At 45.5% G+C, this 27,965-nt stretch overlaps 1 protein-coding gene across 3 annotated transcripts in view; it reads right to left on the bottom strand.

Moving 5' to 3' along the window:
* Positions 1-27,965, bottom strand: part of ADGRD2 (adhesion G protein-coupled receptor D2) — a 611,421-nt gene that overhangs the window by 330,794 nt on the left and 252,662 nt on the right. The window contains exon 25 of one of the 3 annotated variants that reach the window (XM_063936863.1): positions 25,272-25,516. The exons of the other annotated variants lie outside the window; for them this stretch is intronic. Coding sequence (XP_063792933.1) covers positions 25,463-25,516 — 54 coding nt within the window. The 3' untranslated portion in view covers positions 25,272-25,462. Of the gene's footprint in view, positions 1-25,271; positions 25,517-27,965 lie in introns of those variants that run through there. 3 annotated transcript variants of the gene reach the window in all.

Genomic DNA, 27,965 nt, shown 5'->3' with positions numbered 1-27,965 from the left:
GAATTGGTCTCACTGTAACAACATTATGCTGCAATATTGAAACAATGTATCATGATGATGATTAATAATAAAGATATATAAAAAGAAGTGACATTCACAGGAATAGAACACATGAATAGTTATTATGGTGTGTACACACGGTGAGATATTTTTTACGATTTTGACTACATAGTCAAAATCGTAAGAAAAGTTAGTGCAGATCGCAAGGTGAAAGTCACCTTGTGATCCCGATGCGATGCCGATGCGTGGTCCCGCGCGGTCGGCATCGCAAGCCTCAATAGACTGTGCAGGCAAGTCAATTTTGACTATCTCGTAGAAAAGATAGTCAATATTGACACTTAGCCAAAATTGCACATAGTCAGTATCGCAAGCACAGTCATTATGTGCTTGCGATGCCGACCTAGCCCCTGTCGCATAGTGAGAATCGGGGTTAGCCCGAATCTCACTGTGTGTATGCACCTTAAGCTTAATGTAAAAATATACCCATGGTGGTTTTATTATTTTTGATACTCCTGTTCTAACAATACAGGTTTATTTAGATCATTATCTATATTACTTACTAGTGAAAGTGATACACAACCTAAGGGGATTCATAGTACAACTCTATTGGCAAACTACTGTAGCACCACAATTTGATTGAGGGGTGATATTAATCTCATATATAAGAGAGGAGACTGAAATAAAAAAGACTCATCACAAGATGCAATAATATCTGAGATTATTGATGTTACTTGTATTAAGGGGTGTTGTATGGTATGCCGGCGGCCACGCAGCGGGAACGGTGGCGCACTACACGTGCCATGATATCTATTCTCCCTCCAGGGGGGTCGTGGACCCCCAAGAGGGAGAAAAGGTGTTGGTAAACCGGGTGTCGGGATTCCGGCGCCGGTATACTGTGCGCCGGGATCCCGACAGCCTGCAAACTGAAGACCACCCATATAAAGGAGTGATCAAGGAGCCTAATTCAGATCTGATTGCAGCAGCAAATGTGTTAGCTAATTGGCAAAACCATGTGCAGTGCAGGGGGGGCAGATGTAACATGTGCAGAGAGAGTTAGATTTGGGTGTGGTGTGTTCAAACTGAAATTTAAATTGCTGTATAAAATTAAAGCAGCCAGTATTTACCCTGCACAGAAACAAAATAATCCACTCAAATCTAACTCTCTCTGCAAATGTTATATCTGCACAGAGCCGGTGCAAGGTTTTTCAGCTCACTAGGCATATCGAAAGCAACACCCCCACCCCCACCCCACTCAGCAAAATACCGAGCCCCTCAGGTGAATATGTGCGGACACTGCATCTTTTACAAGTTCCACAGCCACCGCCTGATAATTTAGTGGTTTGGGTTAATGTATTACGGTTAGTTTTGGGGATGGGGTTAGGGTGTTAGGGACAGGATATTAGGGATGATTTACCTCTTTGGGTTACGGTATAAAGGTTAGGTGTAATGATTAGGGGAGTGTGTGTGTATATATGTATGTATGTATATATATATATATATATATATATATATATATATACACACAAAATTTGAGATAATCAGGTGCGCTCAGTATAATAGAATAATATTCAAATAAAAAAAGTCTTTAACCAGTAAAGCTTTTAAATCACTTCTCGTAAACCAAAAGGGAGTAAATGCACTAGTGTCCTACTGTTGATAGAACCACAGCACCCCGCCGTCATAAGTGGCCCGGAATTCCACGGGAAACAGACATCTAGAAAAAGAGACAGGGGGGGCGCTCCATAGTGCAAGATCAATTTATTCCATAAAAGCACACAAACACTCTGGTTAAAAATCACAACGCTGATGCTTGTACCAAAACACACTCCGCTGTGGACTTAATACCACATGGTTTAAAACATATGCCCCCGGCAATTCTCCAAACCTCCGGTGATCATCCAGGACAGGACCACAGCCCCGTGCCGCTAGACCGCTGGACACAGCCGCCACACGTCAGGACACCGTCACTCGCCGATACCGGGAGAGGCAGGAGGGGGCACGATCACACACGTCAGCAAGCGTAGGGGCAGTAGGTCCGGCACTCACTGTTACTTGTAATTACTGTCCTCGTTGCCTTCCGTGGATGCAGTTTGCACTGCCATATAAAGAGGGATGGATGGCGGCACTCAGGAAATAAAGAACGCAGACACAGCCACTTGTTCAAAACCAACGTTTCAAAGCAGGTGCCCTGACGAAAAAGCACCAGCTTTGAAACGTTGGTTTGAACAAGTGGCTGTGTCTGCGTTCTTTATTTCCTGAGTGCCGCCGTCCATCCCTCTTTCTCTCTCTCTCTCTCTCTCTCTATATATATATATATATATATATATATATACACTGCTCAAAAAAATAAAGGGAACACTAAAATAACACATCCTAGATCTGAATGAATGAAATATTCTTATTAAATACTTTGTTCTTTACATAGTTGAATGTGCGGACTACAAAATCACACAAAAATTATCAATGGAAATCAAATTTATTAACCCATGGAGGTCTGGATTTGGAGTCACTCTCAAAATTAAAGTGGAAAAACACACTACAGGCTGATCCAACTTTTATGTAATGTCCTTAAAACAAGTCAAAATGAGGCTCAGTAGTGTGTGGCCTCCACGTGCCTGTATGACCTCCCTACAACGCCTGGGCATGCTCCTGATGAGGTGGCGGATAGTCTCCTGAGGGATCTCCTCCCAGACCTGGACTAAAGCATCCGCCAACTCCTGGACAATCTGTGGTGCAACGAGGCGGTGGATGGAGCGAGACATGATGTCCCAGATGTGCTCAATTGGATTCAGGTCTGGGGAACGGGCGGGCCAGTCCATAGCGTCAATGCCTTCGTCTTGCAGGAACTGCTGACACACTCCAGCCACATGAGGTCTAGCATTGTCTTGCATTAGGAGGAACCCAGGGCCAACCGCACCAGCATATGGTCTCACAAGGGGTCTGAGGATCTCATCTCAGTACCTAATGGCATTCAGGCTACCTTTGGCGAGCACACAGAGGGCTGTGCAGCCCCACAAAGAAATGCCACCCCACACCATTACTGACCCACTGCCATACTGGTCATGCTGGAGGATGTTGCAGGCAGCAGAACGTTCTCCTTGGCGTCTCCAGACTCTATCACGTCTGTCACATGTGCTCAGTGAGAACCTGCTTTCATCTGTGAAGAGCACAGGGCGCCAGTGGCGAATTTGCCAATCTTGGTGTTCTCTGGCAAATGCCAAATGTCCTGCACGGTGTTGGACTGTAAGCACAACCCCCACCTGTGGACGTCGGGCCCTCATACCACCCTCATGGAGTCTGTTTCTGATTGTTTGAGTAGACACATGCACATTTGTGGCTTGCTGGAGGTCATTTTGCAGGGCTCTGGCTGTGCTCCTCCTGTTCCTCCTTGCACAAAGGCGGAGGAGGCGGGCCTGCTGCTGGGTTGTTGCCCTCCTATGGCCTCCTTCACGTCTCCTGATGTACTGGCCTGTCTCCTGGTAGCGCCTCCATGCTCTGGACACTACGCTGACAGACACAGCAAACCTTCTTGCCACAGCTCGCATTGATGTGCCATCCTGGATGAGCTGCACTACCTGAGCCACTTGTGTGGGTTTTAGACTCCGTCTCATGCTACCACTAGAGTGAAAACCACCGCCAGCTTTCAAAAGTGACCAAAACATCAGCCAGAAAGCACCGGAGCTGAGAAGTGGTCTCTGGTCACCACCTGCAGAACAACTCCTTTATTGGGGGTGTCTTGCTAATTGCCCATAATTTCCACCTGTTGTCTATTCCATTTGCACAACAGCATGTGAAATTGATTGTCAATCAGTTTTGCTTCCTAAGTGGACAGTTTGATTTCACAGAAGTGTGATTGACTTGGAGTTACATTGTGTTGTTTAAGTGTTCCCTTTATTGTTTTGAGCAGTGTATATATATTTATATATATATATATATATATATATACAGGTTGAGTATCCCATATCCAAATATTCCGAAATACGGAATATTCCGAAATACGGACTTTTTTGAGTGAGAGTGAGATAGTGAAACCTTTGTTTTTTGATGGCTCAATGTATACAAACTTTGTTTAAAACACAAAGTTATTAAAAATATTGTATTAAATGTCCTTCAGGCTGTGTGTATAAGGTGTATATGAAACATAAATGAATTGTGTGAATGTAGACACACTTTGTTTAATGCACAAAGTTATAAAAAATATTGGCTAAAATTACCTTCAGGCTGTGTGTATAAGGTGTATATGAAACATAAATGCATTCTGTGCTTAGATTTAGGTCCCATCACCATGATATCTCATTATGGTATGCAATTATTCCAAAATACGGAAAAATCCCATATCCAAAATACCTCTGGTCCCAAGCATTTTGGATAAGGGAGACTCAACCTGTATATAAATATTTATAGAGAGATAGAGATTATATATATACAGGGGTTAAAGTGATCTGGAACGGGGCGAATCTGCATTCCGTCAGTTCCACTTGGAGACGGAACGGAGCTCCGCCTCCTCCGGCTCACCTCACCCGATGTGTGCTTGCGCCGCAGGGAGATGCGGGGTGCCCGCTGCTACCAGCGGCGCCCAGCTCTCCCCGCACAGTGGAAGCCCGGCGGCAGGAGCTCACTACTGAGCTCCTGCTTCTGGCTCCCGGCTCTAGTGTGCGCTATGAGAGAGACGCGTCATGACGTCTCTCTCATAGTGCAGGGAGCCAGACGCCAGGAGATCACAGCGGTCGAAACGCGGGAGTGGAGCTTGTTAAGTATGGTGTTTTTTGTTTTTTTTAAGGTACGTCTACTGGGGGCAAGCTACTGGGGGCAAGCCACAAGGGGTAAACTACTAGGGCAAACTACAGGGGCGCATTACTACTGGGGGCATTATTACTTGGGGCACACTACTGGGGGCATAACTACAGGGGCTAAACTACTGGGGGAATTACTATTTGGGGACTAAACTACAGGGGGGCTAAACTACAAGGGGGCTAAACTACAATGGGACAAACTACAGAGGGCATTACTACTGGGCCATTACTACTTGGGGCAAGCTACATGGGGCTAACTACTGGGGGCAAGCTACATGGGGCTAACTACTGGGGGCAAACTACAGGGGTGCATTACTACTGGGGGCATAACTACAGCGGCGCATTACTACTGGGGGCATAACTACAGGGGCTTATTACTACTGGGGGCATAACTACAGGGGCATTACTACTGGGGGCAAACTACAGGGGAATTACTACAGCAGGGCTAAACTACAAGGGGGCATTACTACTGGGGGCATTGCTACTTGGGGCAAGCTACAGGGGGCTAACTACTGGGGGCAAGCTACATGGGGCTAACTACTGGGGGCAAATTACAAGGGGGCAAACTACAGGGGCGCATTACTACTGGGGCCATAACTACAGGGACACATTACTACTGGGGGCATAACTACAGGGGGGCTAAACTACAAGGGGGCAAACTACAGGGGGCATAACTACAGGGGGGCATAACTACTGGGGGCACTCCTACTTGGGGCAAACTACATGGGGCTAAACTACTGGGAACATTACTACTGGGGGGGGGCTAAACTACTGGAGGCATAACTGCAGGGGCTAAACTACAGGGGGCATTACCACTGGGGGCTAAACTACATGGGGCAAACTACATGAGGACTAAACTACAGGGGCTAAACTACTGGGGGCATTACCACTGGGAGGCTAAACTAAAGTGGGGGTAAACTACTGGGGTCATAACTGCAGGGGCATTACTACTGGGGGCTAAACTACTGGGGGCATAACTACTGGGGCTAAACAACTGGGGGCATTACTACAGGCAACATTACTGGGGGCAATACTACACAGGGGCATTACCATTAAGGGCATTACTAATGGGGGCACTGCTAATGAGGGCATTGTAAAGGGGGCACTTCATAAGGGGCATCACTCCTGGGGACATAAGGGGCACTACTACTGGGGGCATTGCATAAGGGGCACCACTACTATGGGCTCTATATAAGGGGCACTACCAGTACAGTGGACATTGCATAAGGAGCACTACTACTGTGGTCATTGTAAAAGGGGCGCTACTACTGTGGGCATTGTGTATTAGGGGTGCTACTATTGTGGGCATTATTACTATTGTGTGACCAAGCCCCTTTCATTATTGCATGGGCGCCGGGGGGAGGGGAGGTCAGTTCCACCACCTCTCAAGGACCACTTTAAGCACTTTATATATATATATATATATATATATATATATATATATATAAAAGATGTCGCGCAATCTCACACAGAGTCTTTGAAATATATATCAGTCCAAATGTACTTTTGCAGCAGTCCTCCTCTAGGAGTAAACCCGTACTCCTCAGCACATGTGAAAAAAAGAAATAATGGAGGGCGCAATGGTGAGTATAGAATTACAAGTTTTTACTGGCATCAGTATCACTCACGTACATTTCAAATAAAAGTTAACCAGCGCGATGTAGATCATCAGTGGAGCCTCCGGAAAACCGCACCAACGAACCGCGTCGCTCACAGGATAACAGCAGCCGCTAAATCCTTCTAGCCGCACGGACTTGAATAACGGACCACACGCGCTGACACTTCAGACAATGGATCCTTGAACCTCGTCCTGCTGGCCACGCCCAACGCGTTTCGTCGTAAGACTTCGTCAGGGGGTGTGGCTAACATCAATGTCCCATACAATTTATAGCAGACCAGCATAATTGACTTTGAGCAGCATCAATAATTAAATTACATCATATAAAATGCAAATAACATCAACAAACAACATACAATATTCTTAAAACATATATGTTATCCATAGTAACAACACTGGCAGTTTTTATATAGTTTAAAATACATAAAAGATAAAATACACAATAATAATAAAAACAAAATAACACTAATTATGTCATGACATTACCCCTTTTCTACATTAAATACCTATTTTCTGCACTATAAACTTGCTGTTTAGACGCTATTAACTCTTACGCATAGTAGTAGGGCCATTGGCTCCATTGTGTTCCTGTTTATAATAGTGTCTAATCAGTATAGATGGAGTTAAAAACCACATAGAAACGGAGGTTTTACTTTTTCAGGTGATACTAAATGTTTAATTGACATAATTAGTGTTATTTTGTTTTTATTATTATTGTGTATTTTATCTTTTATGTATTTTAAACTATATAAAAACTGCCAGTGTTGTTACTATGGATAACATATATGTTTTAAGAATATTGTATGTTGTTTGTTGATGTTATTTGCATTTTATATGATGTAATTTAATTATTGATGCTGCTCAAAGTCAATTATGCTGGTCTGCTATAAATTGTATGGGACATTGATGTTAGCCACACCCCCTGACGAAGTCTTACGACGAAACGCATTGGGCGTGGCCAGCAGGACGAGGTTCAAGGATCCATTGTCTGAAGTGTCAGCGCGTGTGGTCCGTTATTCAAGTCCGTGCGGCTAGAAGGATTTAGCGGCTGCTGTTATCCTGTGAGCGACGCGGTTCGTTGGTGCGGTTTTCCGGAGGCTCCACTGATGATCTACATCGCGCTGGTTAACTTTTATTTTAAATGTACGTGAGTGATACTGATGCCAGTAAAAACTTGTAATTCTATACTCACCATTGCGCCCTCCATTATTTCTTTTTTTCATATATATATATATGTATATATATGAATATATATATATATATATTTATTTCTCTAACGTCCTAGTGGATGCTGGGGACTCCGTAAGGACCATGGGGAATAGACGGGCTCCGCAGGAGACTAAGCACTCTAAGAAAGATTTAGTACTACTGGTGTGCACTGGCTCCTCCCTCTATGCCCCTCCTCCAGACCTCAGTAAGAATCTGTGCCCGGCCAGAGCTGGGTGCTTTTAGTGAGCTCTCCTGAGCTTGCTAATAAGAAAGTATTTTAGTTATTTTTTTTTTATTTTCAGAGAGCTTCTGCTGGCAACAGACTCTCTGCTACGTGGGACTGAGGGGAGAGAAGCAAACCTACTAACTGCGGCTAGGTTGCGCTTCTTAGGCTACTGGACACCATTAGCTCCAGAGGGATCGAACACAGGACCTGACCTTGTCATCCGTTCCCGGAGCCGCGCCGCCGTCCCCCTCGCAGAGCCAGAAATCAGAAGCTGGCGGGTTGAAGCAAGAAGACGTCAAAATCGGCGGCAGAAGACTCCTGTCTTCATATGAGGTAGCGCACAGCCCTGCAGCTGTGCGCCATTGCGCCCACACTAACCCACACACTATGGTCACTGTAGGGTGCAGGGGGGGGGCGCCCTGGGCAGCAATTAAGTACCTCCTGGCAAAAGCAGCATATATACAGTTGGACACTGTTATATGCATGAGCCCCCGCCATTATTTTTACACAAAATCGCGGGACAAGCCCGCCGCTGAGGGGGCGGGGCCTTTTTCCTCAGCACTCACCAGCGCCATTTTCTCTCCACAGCTCCGCTGAGAGGAAGCTCCCCAGGCTCTCCCCTGCAGATTCACGGTAGAAAGAGGGTAAAAAGAGAGGGGGGGCACATAAATTTAGCGCATTAATCATATATACAGCAGCTACTGGGTAAACACTAAGTTACTGTGTGATTCCTGGGTCATATAGCACTGGGGTGTGTGCTGGCATACTCTCTCTCTGTCTCTCCAAAAGGCCTTGTGGGGGTCCTGTCCTCATATAGAGCATCCCCTGTGTGTGTGGTGTGTCGGTACGCGTGTGTCGGCATGTTTGACGAAGAGGGCTATGTGGAGGCAGAGCAAGTGCAGATGAATGACGTGTCACCACCGACGGTGCCGACACCTGATTGGATGGATATGTGGAAGGTGTTAAATGATAATGTAAACTACTTACATAAAAGGTTGGATAAAGCTGATACCTTGGGACAGTCAGGGTCTCAACCCATGCCTGATCCTACAGCGCAGAGGCCGTCAGGGTCTCAAAAGCGCCCACTATCCAAAATTGTTGACACAGATATCGACACGGATTCTAACTCCAGTGTCGATGACGATGATGCAAAATTGCAGCCTAAAATGGCTAAAGCCATCCGCTACATGATTATAGCAATGAAGGATGTTTTGCACATTTCAGAGGTAAACCCTGTCCCTGACAAGAGGGTTTATATGTATGGGCAGAAAAAGCAAGAGGTGACTTTTCCCCCTTCACATGAGTTAAATGAATTATGTGAAAGAGCGTGGGATTCCCCCGATAAGAAAGTGCTGATTTCCAAAAGGTTACTTATGGCGTACCCCTTCCCGCCAACGGACAGGATGCACTGGGAATCCTCCCCTAGGGTAGATAAAGCTTTCACACGCTTATCTAAGAAAGTGGCCCTGCCGTCACAGGATACGGCCGCCCTAAAGGATCCTGCAGATAGAAAGCAGGAAAGTATCCTGAAATCTGTTTATACACATTCAGGTAGTCTACTGAGGCCGGCAATTGCGTCGGCTTGGATGTGTAGTGCTGTAGCAGCATGGACAGATAATCTGTCTGAGGAAATGGATACCTTAGACAAGGATACCATTTTGCTGACCCTGGGGCATATAAAAGACACTGTCCTATATATGAGGGATGCCCAGAGGGACATTTGCCTACTGGGCTCTAGAATAAATGCAATGTCAATTTCTGCCAGAAGGGTCCTGTGGACTCGGCAGTGGACAGGTGATGCCGACTCCAAGAAGCACATGGAGGTGTTACCTTACAAGGGTGAGGAATTGTTTGGGGACGGTCTCTCGGACCTGGTTTCCACAGCTACGGCTGGGAAGTCAAACTTTTTGCCATATATTCACTCACAGCCTAAGAAAGCACCGTATTACCAAATGCAGTCCTTTCGCTCACAAAGAAGCAAGAAGGTCAGAGGTGCGTCCTTTCTTGCCAGAGGCAGGGGTAGAGGAAAGAAGCTGCACCATACAGGTAGTTCCCAGGAACAGAAGTCCTCCCCGGCTTCCACTAAATCCACCGCATGACGCTGGGGCTCCACAGGTGGAGCCAGGAGCGGTGGGGGCGCGTCTCCGAAATTTCAGCCACCAGTGGTTTCGCTCACAGGTGGATCCCTGGGCTATACAGATTGTGTCTCAGGGATACAAGCTGGAATTCGAAGTGATGCCCCCTCACCGTTACCTCAAATCGGCCCTGCCAGCTTCCCCCATGGAACGGGAAGTAGTGTTAGCGGCAATTCACAAACTATATCTCCAGCAGGTGGTGGTAAAGGTTCCCCTCCTTCAACAGGGAAGGGGATACTATTCCACAATGTTTGTGGTACTGAAACCGGACGGTTCGGTCAGACCCATATTGAATTTAAAGTTCCTGAACATTTATCTGAAAAGATTCAAGTTCAAAATGGAATCGCTCAGAACGGTCATTGCAAGCCTGGAAGAGGGGGATTTTATGGTGTCTCTGGACATCAAGGATGCTTACTTGCATGTCCCCATTTATCCACCTCATCAGGAGTACCTCAGATTTGTGGTACAGGACTGTCATTACCAATTCCAGACGTTGCCGTCTGGGCTCTCCACGGCACCGAGAATATTTACCAAGGTTATGGCAGAAATGATGGTGCTCCTTCGAAAGCAAGGAGTCACAATTATCCCATACTTGGACGATCTCCTCATAAAGGCGAGGTCCAGAGAGCAGTTGCTGATCAGCGTAGCACACTCTCAGGCAGTGTTGCAACAGCACGGCTGGATTCTGAATATCCCAAAGTCGCAGCTGATTCCTACAACGCGTCTGCCCTTTCTGGGCATGATTCTGGACACGGACCAGAAGAAGGTGTTTCTCCCAGCAGAGAAGGCTCAAGAGCTCGTGACTCTAGTCAGAGACCTCTTGAAACCAAAACAGGTGTCGGTGCATCGCTGCACACGAGTCCTGGGAAAGATGGTGGCATCATACGAAGCCATTCCCTTCGGCAGGTTCCATGCGAGGATTTTTCAATGGGATCTGTTGGACAAGTGGTCCGGATCGCATCTTCAGATGCATCGGCTGATCACCCTGTCCCCCAGGGCCAGGGTGTCTCTTCTGTGGTGGCTGCAGAGTGCTCATCTTCTCGAGGGCCGCAGGTTCGGCATACAGGACTGGGTCCTGGTGACCACGGATGCGAGCCTCCGAGGATGGGGGGCAGTCACTCAGGGAAGAAACTTTCAAGGGTTGTGGTCAAGTCAGGAGGCTTGTCTGCACATAAATATCCTGGAACTAAGTGCCATATACAACGCCCTGAGTCAAGCGGAGCCTCTGCTTCGCAACCAACCGGTGCTGATTCAGTCAGACAACATCACCGCAGTGGCTCATGTAAACCGCCAGGGCGGCACAAGAAGCAGAGTGGCGATGGCGGAAGCCACCAGGATTCTTCGGTGGGCGGAGAATCACGTGCAAGCACTGTCAGCAGTGTTCATTCCGGGAGTGGACAACTGGGAAGCAGACTTCCTCAGCAGACACGACCTCCATCCGGGAGAGTGGGGACTTCATTACGAAGTCTTCACTCAGATTACAAATCGATGGGAACTGCCACAGGTAGACATGATGGCGTCCCGTCTCAACAAAAAACTACAAAGGTATTGCGCCAGGTCAAGAGACCCTCAGGAGATAGCTGTGGACGCACTGGTAACACCGTGGGTATTCCAGTCGGTCTATGTGTTTCCTCCTCTTCCTCTCATACCCAAGGTGCTGAGAATCGTAAGAAGAAGAGGAGTGAGAACAATACTCATTGTTCCGGATTGGCCAAGAAGGACTTGGTACCCGGAACTGCAAGAAATGCTCACAGAGGACCCGTGGCCTCTGCCTCTCAGACAGGACCTGTTGCAACAGGGGTCCTGTCTGTTCCAAGACTTACCACGGCTGCTTTTGACGGCATGGCGGTTGAACGCAGGATCCTAGCGGAAAAAGGCATTCCGGGGGAAGTTATTCCTACGCTGATAAAGGCTAGGAAGGACGTGACAGCAAAACACTATCACCGTATATGGCGAAAATATGTTGCCTGGTGTGAGGCCAGGAAGGCCCCTACAGAGGACTTCCAGCTGGGCCGGTTCCTACACTTCCTACAGTCTGGAGTGACTATGGGCTTGAAGTTGGGGTCCATAAAGGTCCAGATTTTGGCCCTATCCATTTTCTTTCAAAAGGAACTGGCTTCTCTTCCTGAAGTTCAGACGTTTGTTAAGGGAGTGCTACATATTCAGCCCCCTTTTGTGCCACCAGTGGCACCTTGGGATCTCAACGTGGTGTTGGGTTTCCTGAAATCCCACTGGTTTGAGCCACTTAAGACCGTGGAGCTGAAGTATCTCACGTGGAAAGTGGTCATGCTATTGGCCTTAGCTTCGGCTAGGCGTGTGTCAGAATTGGCGGCTTTGTCATGCAAAAGCCCATATCTGGTTTTCCATATGGACAGGGCAGAATTACGGACCCGTCCACAATTTCTGCCGAAGGTGGTGTCATCTTTTCATTTGAACCAACCTATTGTGGTGCCTGCGGCTACTCGTGACTTGGAGGATTCCAAGTTGCTTGATGTAGTCAGGGCTTTGAAGATCTATGTAGCCAGGACGGCTGGAGTCAGGAAAACTGACTCGCTGTTTATCCTGTATGCCCCCAACAAGCTGGGTGCTCCTGCTTCAAAGCAAACCATTGCTCGCTGGATCTGTAACACGATTCAGCAGGCTCATTCTGCGGCTGGATTGCCGCATCCAAAATCTGTGAAAGCCCATTCCACAAGGAAGGTGGGCTCTTCTTGGGCGGCTGCCCGAGGGGTCTCGGTATTACAGCTTTGCCGAGCAGCTACTTGGTCGGGTTCAAACACATTTGCTAAGTTCTACAAGTTTGATATCCTGGCTGAGGAGGACCTTGTGTTTGCCCATTCGGTACTGCAGAGTCATCCACACTCTCCCGCCCGTTTGAGAGCTTTGGTATAATCCCCATGGTCCTTACGGAGTCCCCAGCATCCACTAGGACGTTAGAGAAAATAAGATTTTACTCACCGGTAAATCTATTTCTCGTAGTGCGTAGTGGATGCTGGGCGCCCGTCCCAAGTGCGGACTTTCTGCAATACGTGTATATAGTTATTGCTTAATAAAGGGTTATGTTATGTTGGCATCCATTGTTTGATGCTCTGTTGTTCATACTGTTGACTGGATAAGTTTATCGCAAGTTATACGGTGTGATTGGTGTGGCTGGTATGAGTCTTACCCTGGATTCCAAAATCCTTTCCTTATAATGTCAGCTCTTCCGGGCACAGTTTCCTTAACTGAGGTCTGGAGGAGGGGCATAGAGGGAGGAGCCAGTGCACACCAGTAGTACTAAATCTTTCTTAGAGTGCCCAGACTCCTGCGGAGCCCGTCTATTCCCCATGGTCCTTACGGAGTCCCCAGCATCCACTACGGACTACGAGAAATAGATTTACCGGTGAGTAAAATCTTATTATATATATATATGCTATTCCAAATCAGCCGGCACTCCGTGCTTAAAAACAGCTGGTCCCGATGCCTAGTGCAATTATCATACACTCCTCCAAAGCAGCACAGCACTCGCAGGGACTCGTCTCAAAACATGTTTGATCACGGTGTGAGACGAGTCCCTGCGAGTACTGTGCTGCTTTGGAGGAGTATACAGTATGTATAAATATGTGTATCGGGGGAGTAGGTAGCAGTCGGGGGTGTATCAGGAGCATAGGGAGCAGTCGGTGGTGTATCAGGAGCATAGGGAGCAGTCGGAGGTGTATCAGGAGCATAGGGAGCAGTCGGAGGTGTATCAGGAGCATAGGGAGCAGTCGGAGGTGTATCAAGGGCATGGGGAGCAGTCTGGGGTGTATCAGGGACATAGTAAGCAGGGGTATAGGGGGCAGTCAGGGGAATAGGGGTCAGTCAGGGATGTATCAGGGGAATAGGGAGCAGGGGGATAGGGGGCAGTCAGGGGTGTATGAGGGGTATAGTGAGCAAAGCTAAAGTTGCCTAATGGTAGCGCCGGCCCTGTATCTGCCCCACCTGCAGTGAACATGGTTTTGCCCATTAGCTAACAAAATTTACTGCTGCAATCAGATCTGAATTAGGCCCAATGTACATTGACATTCTCACACACAGCACATTTTATTATTACAAATTTCCTACTTTCTCACTTTCTCTTTCTTAGTATTTCGCATTGTTTAAGCAATCTTAATGAATTCATAAAAGTAAATTTTTATTCTGAGATACACCACACCAAGACGAATGGTTTTCTTTTTCTTTATTATGTGTTTATTATTCGTCAAGTGGTAGCACACCCCGTGTCAAGTGCATTAGTGCAGATATATACAATAACAATAAGGTATCCTTTGTTTCTGAAGTATTGATACAGACAGTATCCTGTGCGGTTGGCACTCTCCATATTTCTATGTTGTATTTGTGTACTGGAAGTATGTTTGTATATTAAACCATTCTCATATCTGTTTTCTTGTATTTAGATTTACCTTTTGTCCCTCCTTCTTCTATCCCAACTTCCACATTGCCTACTCAGACTCAGATCAACAGTGACTTCAGCACTCTGATCCTGCTAATTACCCTCATTTGGTGTGCAAATGACTGAGATTAAAGTTGGTTCATTAAATGTTGGAGGTATTAATACCCCAGCGAAACGCAACAAAATTCTATTGTACTAGTCCAAACTAAATATAGATTTAGCTTTCTTACAACAATCCCACCTGACTGAACCTGAAACACTGAAGTTACAAATGTTACATTGGTCCTTGATTGCTGCTGCCCCCTACAATTCAAAGTCTAGATGCATGGTTCTTTTAGCTAAGCGTAACATTAACTTTAAATTGCTTCACACAGATGCGGACCCGAATGGTTGCTATCTTCTTCTTAAAACAACAAAGGCCCTCATTCCGAGTTGATCGGTCGCAAGGCGATTTTAGCAGAGTTACACACGCTAAGCCGCCGCCTACTGGGAGTGAATCTTAGCTTCTTAAAATTGCGACCGATGTATTCGCAATATTGCGATTACTAACTACTTAGCAGTTTCAGAGTAGCTCCAGACTTACTCTGCCTGTGCGATCATTTCAGTGCTTGTCGTTCCTGGTTGACATCACAAACACACCCAGCGTTCGCCCAGGCACTCCCACCGTTTCCCCGGCCACTCCTGCGTTTTTTCCGGAAACGGTAGCGTTTTCAGCCACACGCCCCTGAAACGCCGTGTTTCCGCCCAGTAACACCCATTTCCTGTCAATCACATTACGATCGCCGGAGCGAAGAAAAAGCCGTGAGTAAAAATACTTTCATCATAGTAAAGTTACTTGGCGCAGTCGCAGTGCGAACATTGCGCATGCGTACTAAGCGGATTTTCACTGCGATGCGATGAAAAATACCGAGCGAACAACTCGGAATGAGGGCCAATAAACGATCATCCATTTGTTTTTTGTGCAATATTTATGCCCCAAATTCTTAAAACAAACCTTTTTTCCAGACTTTATTGACTCCTTACAGTAGGACTGCTTACAGTAGTGATAATCTCATTTTATGTGGTGATTTTAACTGGATATCCTCTCCATATTTAGATCATTCAAATCCTCCCAACACATCTTATCATCTACCTAAATTTGGCATCCTCCACTTTTCCAAAAAGCTTCAGATAATTGATATCTATCGAGCGCTACGTCCTATAGATAAAGAATTTACTTGCTACTCAGCAGCTCATGACAGGTTCTCACGCATCGACTATATGTTTATTTCACAACAGCTATTCCCTACAGTCACAGAATCCATCATTGAATCCATCCTTCTATCTGACCATGCTCTCATCTGGTTCTCCTTAACAATCCATCCTGATCGCCCTCACACACCTCAGTGGAGATTCCCATCTCATTTAACATACTCTGAAAAATTTTGTGACTCCTTGCATGGGGCATGGGACTGTTTCTATTTTCTCCAAGTCTCACTTATTCTGGCAAACAGCAAAGTCAGTCCTGAAAGGTAACATTATCTCAAATTCCTCGGCCCTAATAGGCCCTACACATTAGGCGACATCAATGAAAGATATAAACGACCTCGTTCATTAATAAACAAGATATCGTTCATATCTTTCAGTGTGTAGGCAACAACGATGAACGATACGTGGCCCCGTGCTCGTTCATCGTTGGTGCTCATACATTCAGGCCAATATGGACACTCTTGTCCATATTAGCATGCACTGATTTAGAGCCGGGTGGAGTGAAGAAACTTCACTCCACCCGTCACTCCCCCCCCCCTCGCCGCCGAGTCACCCGTCGGCCGTATCAGCTGTTGGGCACCTCGGCGGCATATCGTCTAATGGGAGTCATTCCGAGTTGATTGCTCACTAGCTAGTTTTAGCAGCCATGCAAATGCTATTCCGCCGCCCACTGGGGAGTGTATTTTAGCTTAACAGAAGTGCGAACGCTTGTGCAACCAAGCTCTACAAAAACAGTTTTTGCAGTTTCAGAGTAGCTCTGAACCTATTCAGCGCTTGCGATCACTTCAGCCTATTCGTGTCCGGATTTGATGTCATACACCCGCCCAGCGAACGCCCAGCCACGCCTGTGGTTTTTTTTAGACACGCCTGCATTTTTGCAAACACTCCCTGAAAACGGTCAGTTGACACCCAGAAACGCCCCCTTCCTGGCAATCTTCTTGCGGCCGTCAATGCGAGGAAAAACTTCGCTAGAACCTGTGCACAACCACAACGGGCTTTGTACCCGTATGACGCGCGTGTGCATTGCGGCCCATACGCAATAATGCCACTTTTTCACCTGATCGCTGCGCTGCAAAAATCGTCAGCGAGCGATCAACTCGGACTGACCCCCAATGTGTAGGGCCCATTAGAAAGAAATATGCCCAATCTTACATTGAAATGTAACAATCCATCTCTGATGCTTGCCAAGCATTCAAAACTGACCCCTCACCATCACACTAAAACACACTAAAACACATACAGTACCTTAAGTTGAAACTACAATTTCATGAATTCTTAACATCAATGGGTGACAAATATAAGTTCAAAGTGGACTTTCTTTTTCGTAAGTTCGGGAACAAAACTGGGAAGCTTCTTACAAATTTGTTAAAAGGTACCACTTCTCCCATGATTGTCCAACACACCACTCCACAACCCAATAGCTCGACTTCGTCATCTACTTCTGAAACATGCCCTGCAACTCTTCCTCCAGCCTCCCTTCCCTGGACTTTCTCTCAACTGCCAAAGATCCCTTCTGACTTTGGGGTCTATTTACTAGGCCTTGGATGGAGATAAAGTTACTGGAGATAAAGTACCAGCCAATCGGCTCCTAACTGTCATTTTTCAAACACAGCCTGTGACATGGCAGTTACGAGCCGATTGACAGGTACTTTATCTCCAATGAATTTATCTCCATTTATCTCCATCCAAGGCTTAGTAAATAGACCCCTTTGTCTCTTCTCTTACATCACCCATAACCCTTGACGAAATCTGTGCCACTATCCAGCACTTAAAATCTAACAAAGCACGGCCCAGACGGATTCTCTGGTTAGTTCTACAAATTATTAATAGCCAAACTTGATTCCCTTCTCCTAGCATTGTACAACTCAATAATGGAATCCCATACCATCCCCATTTATAGTTACAAAAATCCTAGCAGATCGCCTCAAATTCTCCCTTCCCCACATAGTCCACCCAGACCACACGAGATTAATTTGGGGACGTCACTCAGTGACGTATGTACATAAAGGCCCTCATTCCGAGTTGATCACTAGCTGCCGTTGTTCGCAGCACAGCGATCAGGCAAAAAAGCGGCACTTCTGCGCATGCGTATGGTGCGCACTGCGCACGCGCGGCGTACTTTCAGAAAAGCTGATGCAGTTTCACACAAGGTCTAGCGACACTTTTCAGTCGCACTGTTGACCGCTGAGTGATTGACAGGAATGGGGCGTTTCTGGGAGGTAACTGACCGTTTTCCGGGAGTGTGCTGAAAAATGCAGGCGTGTTAGATACAAACGCAGGCGTGCCTGGGAAATGGGGGAGTGGCTGGCCGAACGCAGGGCGTGTTTGTGACGTCAAAACAGGAACTAAATAGTCTGAAGTGATCGCAAAGTAGGAGTAGGTCTGCAGCTACTCAGAAACTGCTTGAAAAAATGTAGACGCCGTTCTGCGATCCTTTCGTTCGCATTTCTGCTAAGCTAAGATACACTCCCAGAGGGCGGCGGCTTAGCATTTGCACTGCTGCTAAAAGCAGCTAGCGAGCGAACAACTCGGAATGAGGGCCGAAGTTCTCTCTGTCATTGACCATCTATCCTCAAACCTGTCCCCAGTACACCAAATTACTTTAGCGTTAGATGCTGAAAAGGCTTTCAACCTTACAACATGGCCCCATCTCTTCCAATCCATGGAGAACTTTGGCTATCCATTGTTCTTAATTTCTCTCCTACAGACTCTGTATACTTCACCTAAGTCACAACTTTATTGTAATGGACACTTGTCCATGCCTTTTACTATACACAGAGGTACACGGCAAGGCTGTCCTCTCTCACCCTTACTTTTCGCACTAACCACTGAACACCTCACAATCCAAATTAGAAATTTCCTTACATTATCAGCATAACGATTGGAGATGTTGACCTGAAGTTCACCCTTTATTCAGACAACATGCTGCTGCTCATATCTAATCCCCAATCCTCAAATCCCCTATTATTGTCACTTATAAATAAGTTTGGTGATTGTGCTGGCTTCAGGATCAATACCTCCAAATCGGAAATACTCACCGTTTCAGGCACTGACATTACCCAACAACCCTCTGCATCCCTCTCTCCCCTCCCTGTCAACAAATAGGACGTAAAATATCTAGGGTTACATATCCCTTCAGATCCTTCCTTACTATACAAAGGAAATTTTCGTTACAAAAATCTTCTCCCTATTTGACTCTTTGATTTATCTACCACTTTCCCTCCTCGCGCGAATAGCTGTTGTGAAAAGCATAATGTTTCCTAAAATATTTTACATACTCCAGATGCTACCCATTAGCCTAACTAAAACCAATTTAAAACATTTTGACCTCCTTACTTCTAAATTCCTATGGCAAAATAAATGCCCCAGGATGGCTCTCCATAAACTTTATTCCCTACGATCTAAAGGCGGATTATTGCTTCCAAAGCTCCATCTCTACACTCTAGCCATTCAATTTAGATATATCTATGATTGGCTCCTTTCCAATTCCACGTATGCAATCCAATCCTTACACTTGGCCCTTTTCGCCACCTACTCCCCCAGTGCCCTTATACATTCCAGGAAATGAGATATTCCTCAGCATATCCTATACCACATCATGTTTCATGAGTCGTATATAGCTTGGCAAACTATCAACAAAAAGTTATCCATGGAAACTTTGACCTCTCCATATGTTCCTCTTTGGGGTAACCCATCCTTCCCACCTTCATTGAATAACTCACAGTTCTACTTGCAGAGAGATAAAGGCTTATCTCTTACTTCACTAGTCCTTGACCCAGGTGGAAACCTGCTGACTTTTCATGACCTGCAGTTGACCTTTCTATTAACAAACAATAATTTTTTCATGTATCTGCAGTCCAGGCACTATGCCTTAGACCTAAACCCCAATACGTTTCACTCCTTTCCTAGAACCTGTGAACTCTTTGCTTTGCCTTATTCAAAATGCCCCTTATCGCACCAGATTTCTTTATTCCATCCTCCTGCCAGACTCTGACACAAAACCTTGGCAGTCCTTAATGACCTCATGGCAGACAGACATCCCTGATGTCAACTCCACCCTTATTCTAAGTAAACACTATGAAAAAACTCTTAAATGGTTAAAATCTACATATTATAACCAGAAGTAGACCTGAAAACACTACATAGAGCCTCTATCTCCCCTGCGCAAAGAAGCCACATGATCCTGAACACATCAAGTTCTTGCTTGAAATGCTACCACTCTCATGTATGTTATTGACATCCTCTTCATTCTCGAACCTTACTACATTGTATTTTCATTATTACTGACTCCTTCTCCTTCCATTTATATTACAGGATTTTCTCACTATACCCATCACATCTATTAATGCTCATGGAACCCACTGGGGAAGTCACTGATAGTGTCAAAAGAAGTGCAATGACCCCCACTGAATACTGCATAAACAGTTTTGGTGCTGTTTTCTGATTACTGTAATTTACTCTCTCTATATCAGCGATGATCTTATTACTTGACTAAGTGCTCTATACTGTATTTCTGAAATGAACCTGTATGACAACCTTATGGTTTCTTAGATGGCTCAATTCAGTGTTCACTAAACGGAATACATATGATTTACCGGTGGGTGGGATGCCAGCTGTCCATATCCTGACAGCGGCATACCACCCGCCAAAATGCCGGTAGTGGGGCAAATGCTCACTGTGATTGCCACACTGTGGACTCTGTGACTCACTGCGCTCGCCGCAAGATCTATTCCCACTCTATGGGTGTCGATATCTTGACCGCCGGGATCCCGACAGTTGGCAAATTGAACAGAACCCCACTAAACCCTAGCGTGTTACCTGGTGAAGCATGCAGTCACCTTAAAGGTACTATGTGCTGTATGATCAGTTTACTGAAATCAAGAAACATTAAAAATAAATATGAGCAAATCCCATACTCAGAGTTGCTAACAGATTGGCCAGGTTGTGGTATTAGGGGGCATCAATTTTTTTCATCATTGTTTACAAGAGAGGACAAGATGGTAGGAATAGTGCATAACAATGCATAACAATAGTAATGATAATGTCCCATTGGTTAATACTTGTTTGAGTGAGGAAGTAGTACATGAGCAATTAAGCAAAATTAAGATTACTAAATCCTCCGGTCCAGATGGACTTCACCCTAGGGTTCTAATGGAGCTAAAACCAGAACTAGCAAGGCCTTTATATAGTATTTTCTTTGATTCAAACCAGGCATGGTACCAAAGGACTGGCGTAAAGCTAAGGTAGTGCCAATATTTAAAAAGGGAATTAAAACTCATCCTGGTAACTATAGACGAGTAAGCTTGACATCTATAGTGGGGAAAATATTGGAAGGTATATTAAGGGACAGCATGCTAGAGTACTTGGAGATCTCCAAGGTTATTAATAGGAACCAGCATGGTTTTGTGAGAGATAGGTCATGTCAAACTAACTTAATTAACTTCTATGAGAAAGTGATAATCTTGACCAGGAAAATGCAGTGGATGTGGTCTATTTAGATTTTGCTAAAACCTTCAACAAAGTGCCTCACTTGAGGCTACTTTACAAATTAAGAGAGCTTGGTCTAGGTAACACTATTTGTACTTTGGTAGGTAATTGGCTGGATAACAGGGAACAGCGAGTGGTGGTTAATGGGATGTTTTCCAACTGGGCCACAGTATTCAGTGGAATACTGCAAGGGTCTGTACTCGGTCCCCTCTTGTTTAACATATTTATTAACAACCTAGGAGGTCTGGAAAGCAAAGTGTCAATTTTTGCAGACAATACTAAACAGTGTAGGGTAATGAATTCAGACGTGGATGTTGAGAGGGTAATTCTGAGTTTATCGCAGCAGGAACTTTGTTAGCAGTTGGGCAAAACCATGTGCACTGCAGGGGAGGCAGATATAACATGTGCAGAGAGAGATAGGTTTGGGTGTGGTGTGTTCAATCTGCAATGTAAATTGCAGTGTAAAAATAAAGCAGCCAGTATTTACCCTGCACAGAAACAAAATAACCCACCCAAATCTAACTCTCTCTGCACATGTTATATTTGCCTCCCCTGCAGTGCACATGGTTTTGCCCAACTGCTAAAAAATTTCCTGCTGCGATCAACTTGGAATTACCCCCTGAGTCTCTTTAGAACGACTTATTTAAAATGGAAGTTTGGGCAGCTAAATGGAGAATGAGGTTTAATATAGAAAATGTAAAGTTATGCACTTTGGGACTAAAAATAAACATGCAACCTACAAATTAAATAGGAAAAATTTAGGGGAAACAGTAATAGAAAAAGATTTGGGGGTGTTCATTGACAGTGGACTTAGCCGCAGTAACCAATATCAAAGTGCAGCAACAAAGGCAAATAAGGTATTAGCATGCATAAAACGGTGAACTGAGACAAGGGATGAGAGTGTAATCACTCCTCTGTATAAGTCATTGGTACAGCCACACCATGAATGTTGTGTACAGTTCTGGGCACCACACTATAAAAAAGATATCTTGGAACTCAGAAGGGTTCAGAGGAGAGCTACCATATTGATAAAGGGGTTAGAGGCACTAGATTATGAGAAAAGTTGGAGAAAAGTGTTTATGAGAAAAGTGTTTTACACTTTCCCAGCGGCTGCCATTGTCTGCAGCCGCTAGGTGGGGGGTCCTACCGTGCTGACCGATCGGCAGCACAGTAACACTGAGGGGAGGGTGCAGGGAGGCGGAGGGACCTTTCGATCCCCCTGACAGTAGCAGCAGAGGGAAGTTTCTCTTCCCTGCAGCTGCTAACACTCTTTATCTGACTGGTCGCATCCTGTGCGACCAGGTCAGATAAATCACTTGCTGGTGTGGTCACATCTGATGCGACCATGCCAGACAAGTGGTAAAACTATAGTTACTATAAAATAGTGTAGAAAATTTAATACAGGTTGAACTTAATGGACAACTTATCTTTTTTCAACTTCATTAACTATGTTATACCCCTTTTAGACTGCCACCTACAGTATGAACACGGGTTATTGGCACATGAGCGTGCATAACACGTGTTCAGATGCAGTCTGAAAGGTGCAAGGGTTGAAATACCGGGTCGTGCGTCCTGGTATTTCAGCACTGGTCGTGAGCAGGGTTGTACGCGTTTTCAACCTGGCTCACTGTGCAGTGTGAACAGGAGCTGGGTCGATGCGACCCATTTCCCGTTCACTCTTTGTGTACGGGCGGCACTTGGAGATCATGTGATCATTATGCAGGGCGCCTTGAGGCAGGTCACACACTGGGAGCTCCCGTGTCAGGCTCCTGTGTGCGACCCGCCTCAGGCTGTCTGAAAGGGGTATTACTATGTTACTAATCTATATGAGTAATGCTGTTCATATATGTGCATATAAAATGCCTCACAGTGTATTGGCCAGGATATCAGCATTCCTTCCCTGGGTAGGAGACAGTTCCCCGTTCCGTCTCTTGTGAAGGAACAGGGAAAATGTTCATCGGCCGGTCGTGGCAGGGCATACACTGACTGATGCGGAAGGGCTTAGCTACCATAGGTGCAGGCAGTGCAGCTGCTATGGGGCCAATAGCTAAGAGGGGCCCACCTTCCCCGACAAAGTTACATGTGTTATATACATTGGGTGGTACGTAGTGGTCCTTTCAAACTTTTTCCTTGGGGCCTGCAATATATCTAGGTATGCCCCTAGACCTGCTCATTGAAGTGTGGTATACAATGAACTGGAGGGCATTTTAATGTTATATAATATGAAACGGGGCACTGTAATAAGGCACAATATGGACGATTATCATAATGTGAATTGGGGATACTGTGCGGTATAATGTGTACTTGCAGCTCTGAAATGTGACATAGGGTGAACTTAATTCTCAGTGAGGCGCAGCTGGCCTAACAGGCACCGCAAAGCTGTTCTCGCTCTCCACCCCAAGGGGGTGGAGGGGTCTGTCCCTCCTAGTACCTTCCTATCTCTAGCTGCTGTTCGAAACCCCCCTAGTCAGTTTTCCCGCCGCCTACGTGGAGTGCAGTATTGACCCTCCTGGCCTCTCAGGCACACTGCGCCCAAACTCCTCCGACTTATGAAGGTTTGTTTTTCCTTTTATTTTCATCTATTGTTTATTTTGCTCATTTTATGGATGAAAATTACAAAGGTTGTGGAATTTTTGCGGAAATATGTATGTTTGTCCAAGGTGGCCTCTCAGGTACATTGTGCTCAAACTTATACTCATGTTTGTGTTTTCTCTTCTTTGTTTCAGATTCTCTGCTGTAATGGCCCATAAAACCTACGATTTATCTCTTTGTATGTCCTAGTGAAGGTCACTGATCACTTTAAGAGTGTTAGAATTGAGTTAACTAGGTGCTAATGACGATTCTCTAACATGCGCCTGTCAGGCGCACTGCGCCTGAACCCGGGAGTCCCAGAGGTGCGCCTGACGGAGGGTTAAGCACTACTACGATTCATAAAGAAACTAGGGCACTTCTATTGGGCATAACATTAAATAAGGCTCTACTATGGTTCAGACAATGAACTAGGGCACTATTATAGGGCATAAAATTAACTGCTGTTGTAGAGAAGTGTCTCTCTAGAAGCATTGGGATGGGGGCCCATTCAAAATGTTGCTATGAGGCCCACAAAGTTCTGGCTACACCCCTGCTGATGCACTTGACTTTCAACTTAGAAAATATTGCATTGGACAGACATGCTGGATGACCTGGCATGCCAGAACGATTTATATTTTCTAATTGATTGCCCACATACAATGAACAATTACCAGGGCAATCCGCTGATATCGGTCAGATCTGCCAGATAACTGTAGTGTGTATGCCCAGCTTAAGTGTGAGGGTGTGACCACATACCATCAGTTTCCCTCTGCACAAGTGAGCAGTGCACCAAGGGGATAGAAGGCCCCATCTTGGGGTGTAGCTAATCCTATATTCCAGCACAGGCCTCTCAGAGTGGCTCGGATCTAGGTACTTTGTACCTCAACCCCCCTCTTGCCACCCACTGTAAACTGAATTCCTCAAAAAAGCTTTATTTTCTTTAGAGAAGGATGTTTGATTTTTGGATTCCGAATTAAGATATCAGTCTGAAGTAGGAATATAACTATAGTTTGGAGAGCTGCACTTAGAAAAAAAAAAATAGAATTTGATGGTAGATAAGAACCACTTGACCCATCTAGTCTGCCCACGTACACACAATCACACACGTTAGGCTTAATTTTTTTGGTTGGGAGCCAACTAATCTACCACTATATATTTGGATTGTGTAATTAAACAAGAGTGCCCGGAGGAAACCCACGCACGCACGGGGAGAATACACAAACTCCCCACAGTTAGGGCCATTGTGGAAATCTAACCCATGACTACAGTGCTGTGAGGCAGTAATGCTAACCATTACACCATCCATACTGGCTACTTGAACTGTTGTGTCCAATATTTGAAGAATTCCACATAACACCTATGAAATGAAGCTGTAGTTTAGGAGAATTCATGTTTGCAGTTTGTTCTCTGTTTCAACTAACTTGAGAATCATTAAGACTTGAATTAATAAAAAAACATTTTTTTCCTTGTGTAATCCATTTTAATGGTGAAAGGACACACTTACTGTACTAAGGAAGGCCAAGGCCCTAACAAACATTGTCAGGCAGAACCTTGGTCTCCTTGAATGGCTGTGTTTTTCTTCTTTTTAAATGGTCAAAATAAAAAAATAAAAAAGATTTATTTATTCAAGAAAAAATAAATAATGAAATGATAATTCAAGCCTTCAAGATTCTCCCATGAGTGGATACAGCCAATAGATGACAACACTCTTCTTGAATGAATGCTTAACTGGTAGTTGGCTGATTCCCAATTATACATGGCAGACTAACCGGGTCTTATAGCTGTTCTTCCACATATAAATGGCTTTCCTGAGGCCCCCTGTAAAACACAAACCACTGCTGCAAATCACATTTGAGACATCTGGTGTCTCAGAACCAAAAATCCAACAGATTGATTCTTGGCCCCATGACCACCATATACAGTACGGAACTCAAAATGAACACCATGAGGGCCTCCAAGTAATTTGGTGAAAATCACTGTTGATCAGCTACAGCTAGCCAAAACACGTTGCTGCACTCTTCTTTCACAATGATCTGACTTGCAGTCTTTCCCAATAACAGATTCCTACTGCCGTGCGTGTTGGAATTCTATGATCCTAACATACACGGTAGTAGAGGTCCGTTATTGGGAAAGACTGCAACTCAGATCCAGTGTAAAAGGAGAGAGCATCAATGTGTTTTGGCTAGTTAGCGTCAATCAATTTTAATCAATGACCACCACCTCCAATAGTAATAAAGATTCCTACTGACTGATTACTCTAACAATGTATCACACTGGATGTCCCCATGTGAGAAGCACAGTTCTAGGTATGAGAAGCTCATTAGACAAAACATTGTATGCGTGTTAGATATTTATATACAAATTAATAAGGATAACTGAAAAGCTATTTTTTCCAACGCAAGGTAACTTAGAAGTGAGTTTATGCCAATAGGTACCCATTGTGATTTGAGTATTTGTGTTTAATTACTTCAATTACCAGTGCAGTAAAGTTGATTTATGTTCTCTGTATTTTTACAACCACTATCCACTGGTGTAATTATAATGGGTCCCGGGGTCCAGGAGGGCCCACATCGCACACCCTGCACCCATTATTTGTAATACTCACCTTCCAGAGTCCTGCAGCGAAGCAACAGCACTGCAGATATCACTGGGAAAATATTGCGGCACTATTTTCCCGGTGTTGCGTGCATGCGCAGTAGGAAAATCACTTGGAAAATGGCTACCGTGCCATTTTCCTGGAGATCTGCGCATGCGCTCTAGACAACTCTGGGAAAGCGCTAGAGGCACAGCGCTGCCGCCGGCTAGGTAGGAGGGGGCCCAGACGAAGCCAGCACATGGGTACGTCCCTGCCACTATCTATAGAATAACCACCTCCCAAAAATTATTTGTAAGCTCTTGCCTTCATTAAGGCAGTCCTTGAAAAAAGTGATATCTTAGGTTAGGTAAGATTGTAGCTCAGGTGGGACAGGGAGGACCGGGCTTTAGGGAAATCCCTGGTGGGCTCCTTTGACTTATAGCTCCAACCATTCCTGTAGGTGGGCAGGGCTAAGCCAGCCACACTACATCCACAGTCAATCTGGATGGGAAGCCGCTGCACATACATTAATATTTGTGTACATGCGTGCGGCCGAATGTGAAAGAACTGAGATGCCCACTTTTAGTGACTATGCATGCTGCAATACCGATTAGTGCGTCCTTCTACACCACCATTGGTCGCACCATCCATACTATAATGCTGCTATAATGGCTGGCTACACCCCTTCTGGAGATTGGCCACACACCCATTAGTGGGCCTCTATGATTGTATTCCCGTGGTGGCAGTGGCGTAAGTTCGCCCCAGTCGCCCGGAGGCATGATAAAATGCTGGTGCCCCCCCCTATACATATAGGAATATATATATATATATATATATATATATATATATATATAAAATGAAGAAGTGGCACTCACGGGACTTGATTGATAAAAATAAGACTCAGGACACGGCGGTCTCAGATGAAAGATCTTTCAGCTGAGACCGCCGTGTCCTGAGTCTTATTTTTATCAATCAAGTCCCGTGAGTGCCACTTCATTGATTTAGCTACAAGGTCCCACAGACCTGTTAGGAGGCACCTGGGCATTAACTGGAGGAGGAGAGAGTGCCGGCACTTTTATATATATATTTGGCTCACCTTGAAAAAGGGGCTTGCGCGCCCCGAAACGTTGGAGTTACCAGCCATGAATTAAAAGCACCAGCACTTTATTCACGCTGTGTCAGTCTCTGAGTGCCGCTGTTTGTTACACAGTTTGCTACCTGCATTAATTCCTCCAGATGGCACCTGAGCAACATATCCATCGCTAGGAGAGTGCCGATCCGACAATTGCAAGTATATATATATATATACACACACACCATATGTAGATATCTGGTACTTGGGGTGAACAGTAGCAGCGTACTCACAATAGTACTTTCACAATAGTAGTATAGATACGGGATGCGGTCAAGATGCCGCCGGCCGGAATCCCGGCGGTCGAAATACCGACGCCGGAATCCCAACCGCCACAATCCCGACATATTCTCCCTTCGTGGATGTCCACGACACCCATAGAGGGAGAATATAATAGTGTGCCGAGCGTAGCGAGGCACCGTGCCCGCAGCGTAGCGAGCGAAGCGAGCCCGCAAGGGGCTGCGTTCCGCTCGCCACCCCTGTCGGGATTGTGTGGTCGGGATTCCGGCGTCGGTATTTCGACCGCCGGGATTCCGGTTGGCGGCATTTAGTACTGATCC

Source organism: Pseudophryne corroboree, chromosome 8 (genome assembly GCF_028390025.1).
Source record: "Pseudophryne corroboree isolate aPseCor3 chromosome 8, aPseCor3.hap2, whole genome shotgun sequence".
Taxonomy (NCBI): domain Eukaryota; kingdom Metazoa; phylum Chordata; class Amphibia; order Anura; family Myobatrachidae; genus Pseudophryne; species Pseudophryne corroboree.
The sequence above is the reverse complement of the archived record's forward strand: the minus strand, read 5'-3'. Positions and strand labels throughout refer to the sequence as shown.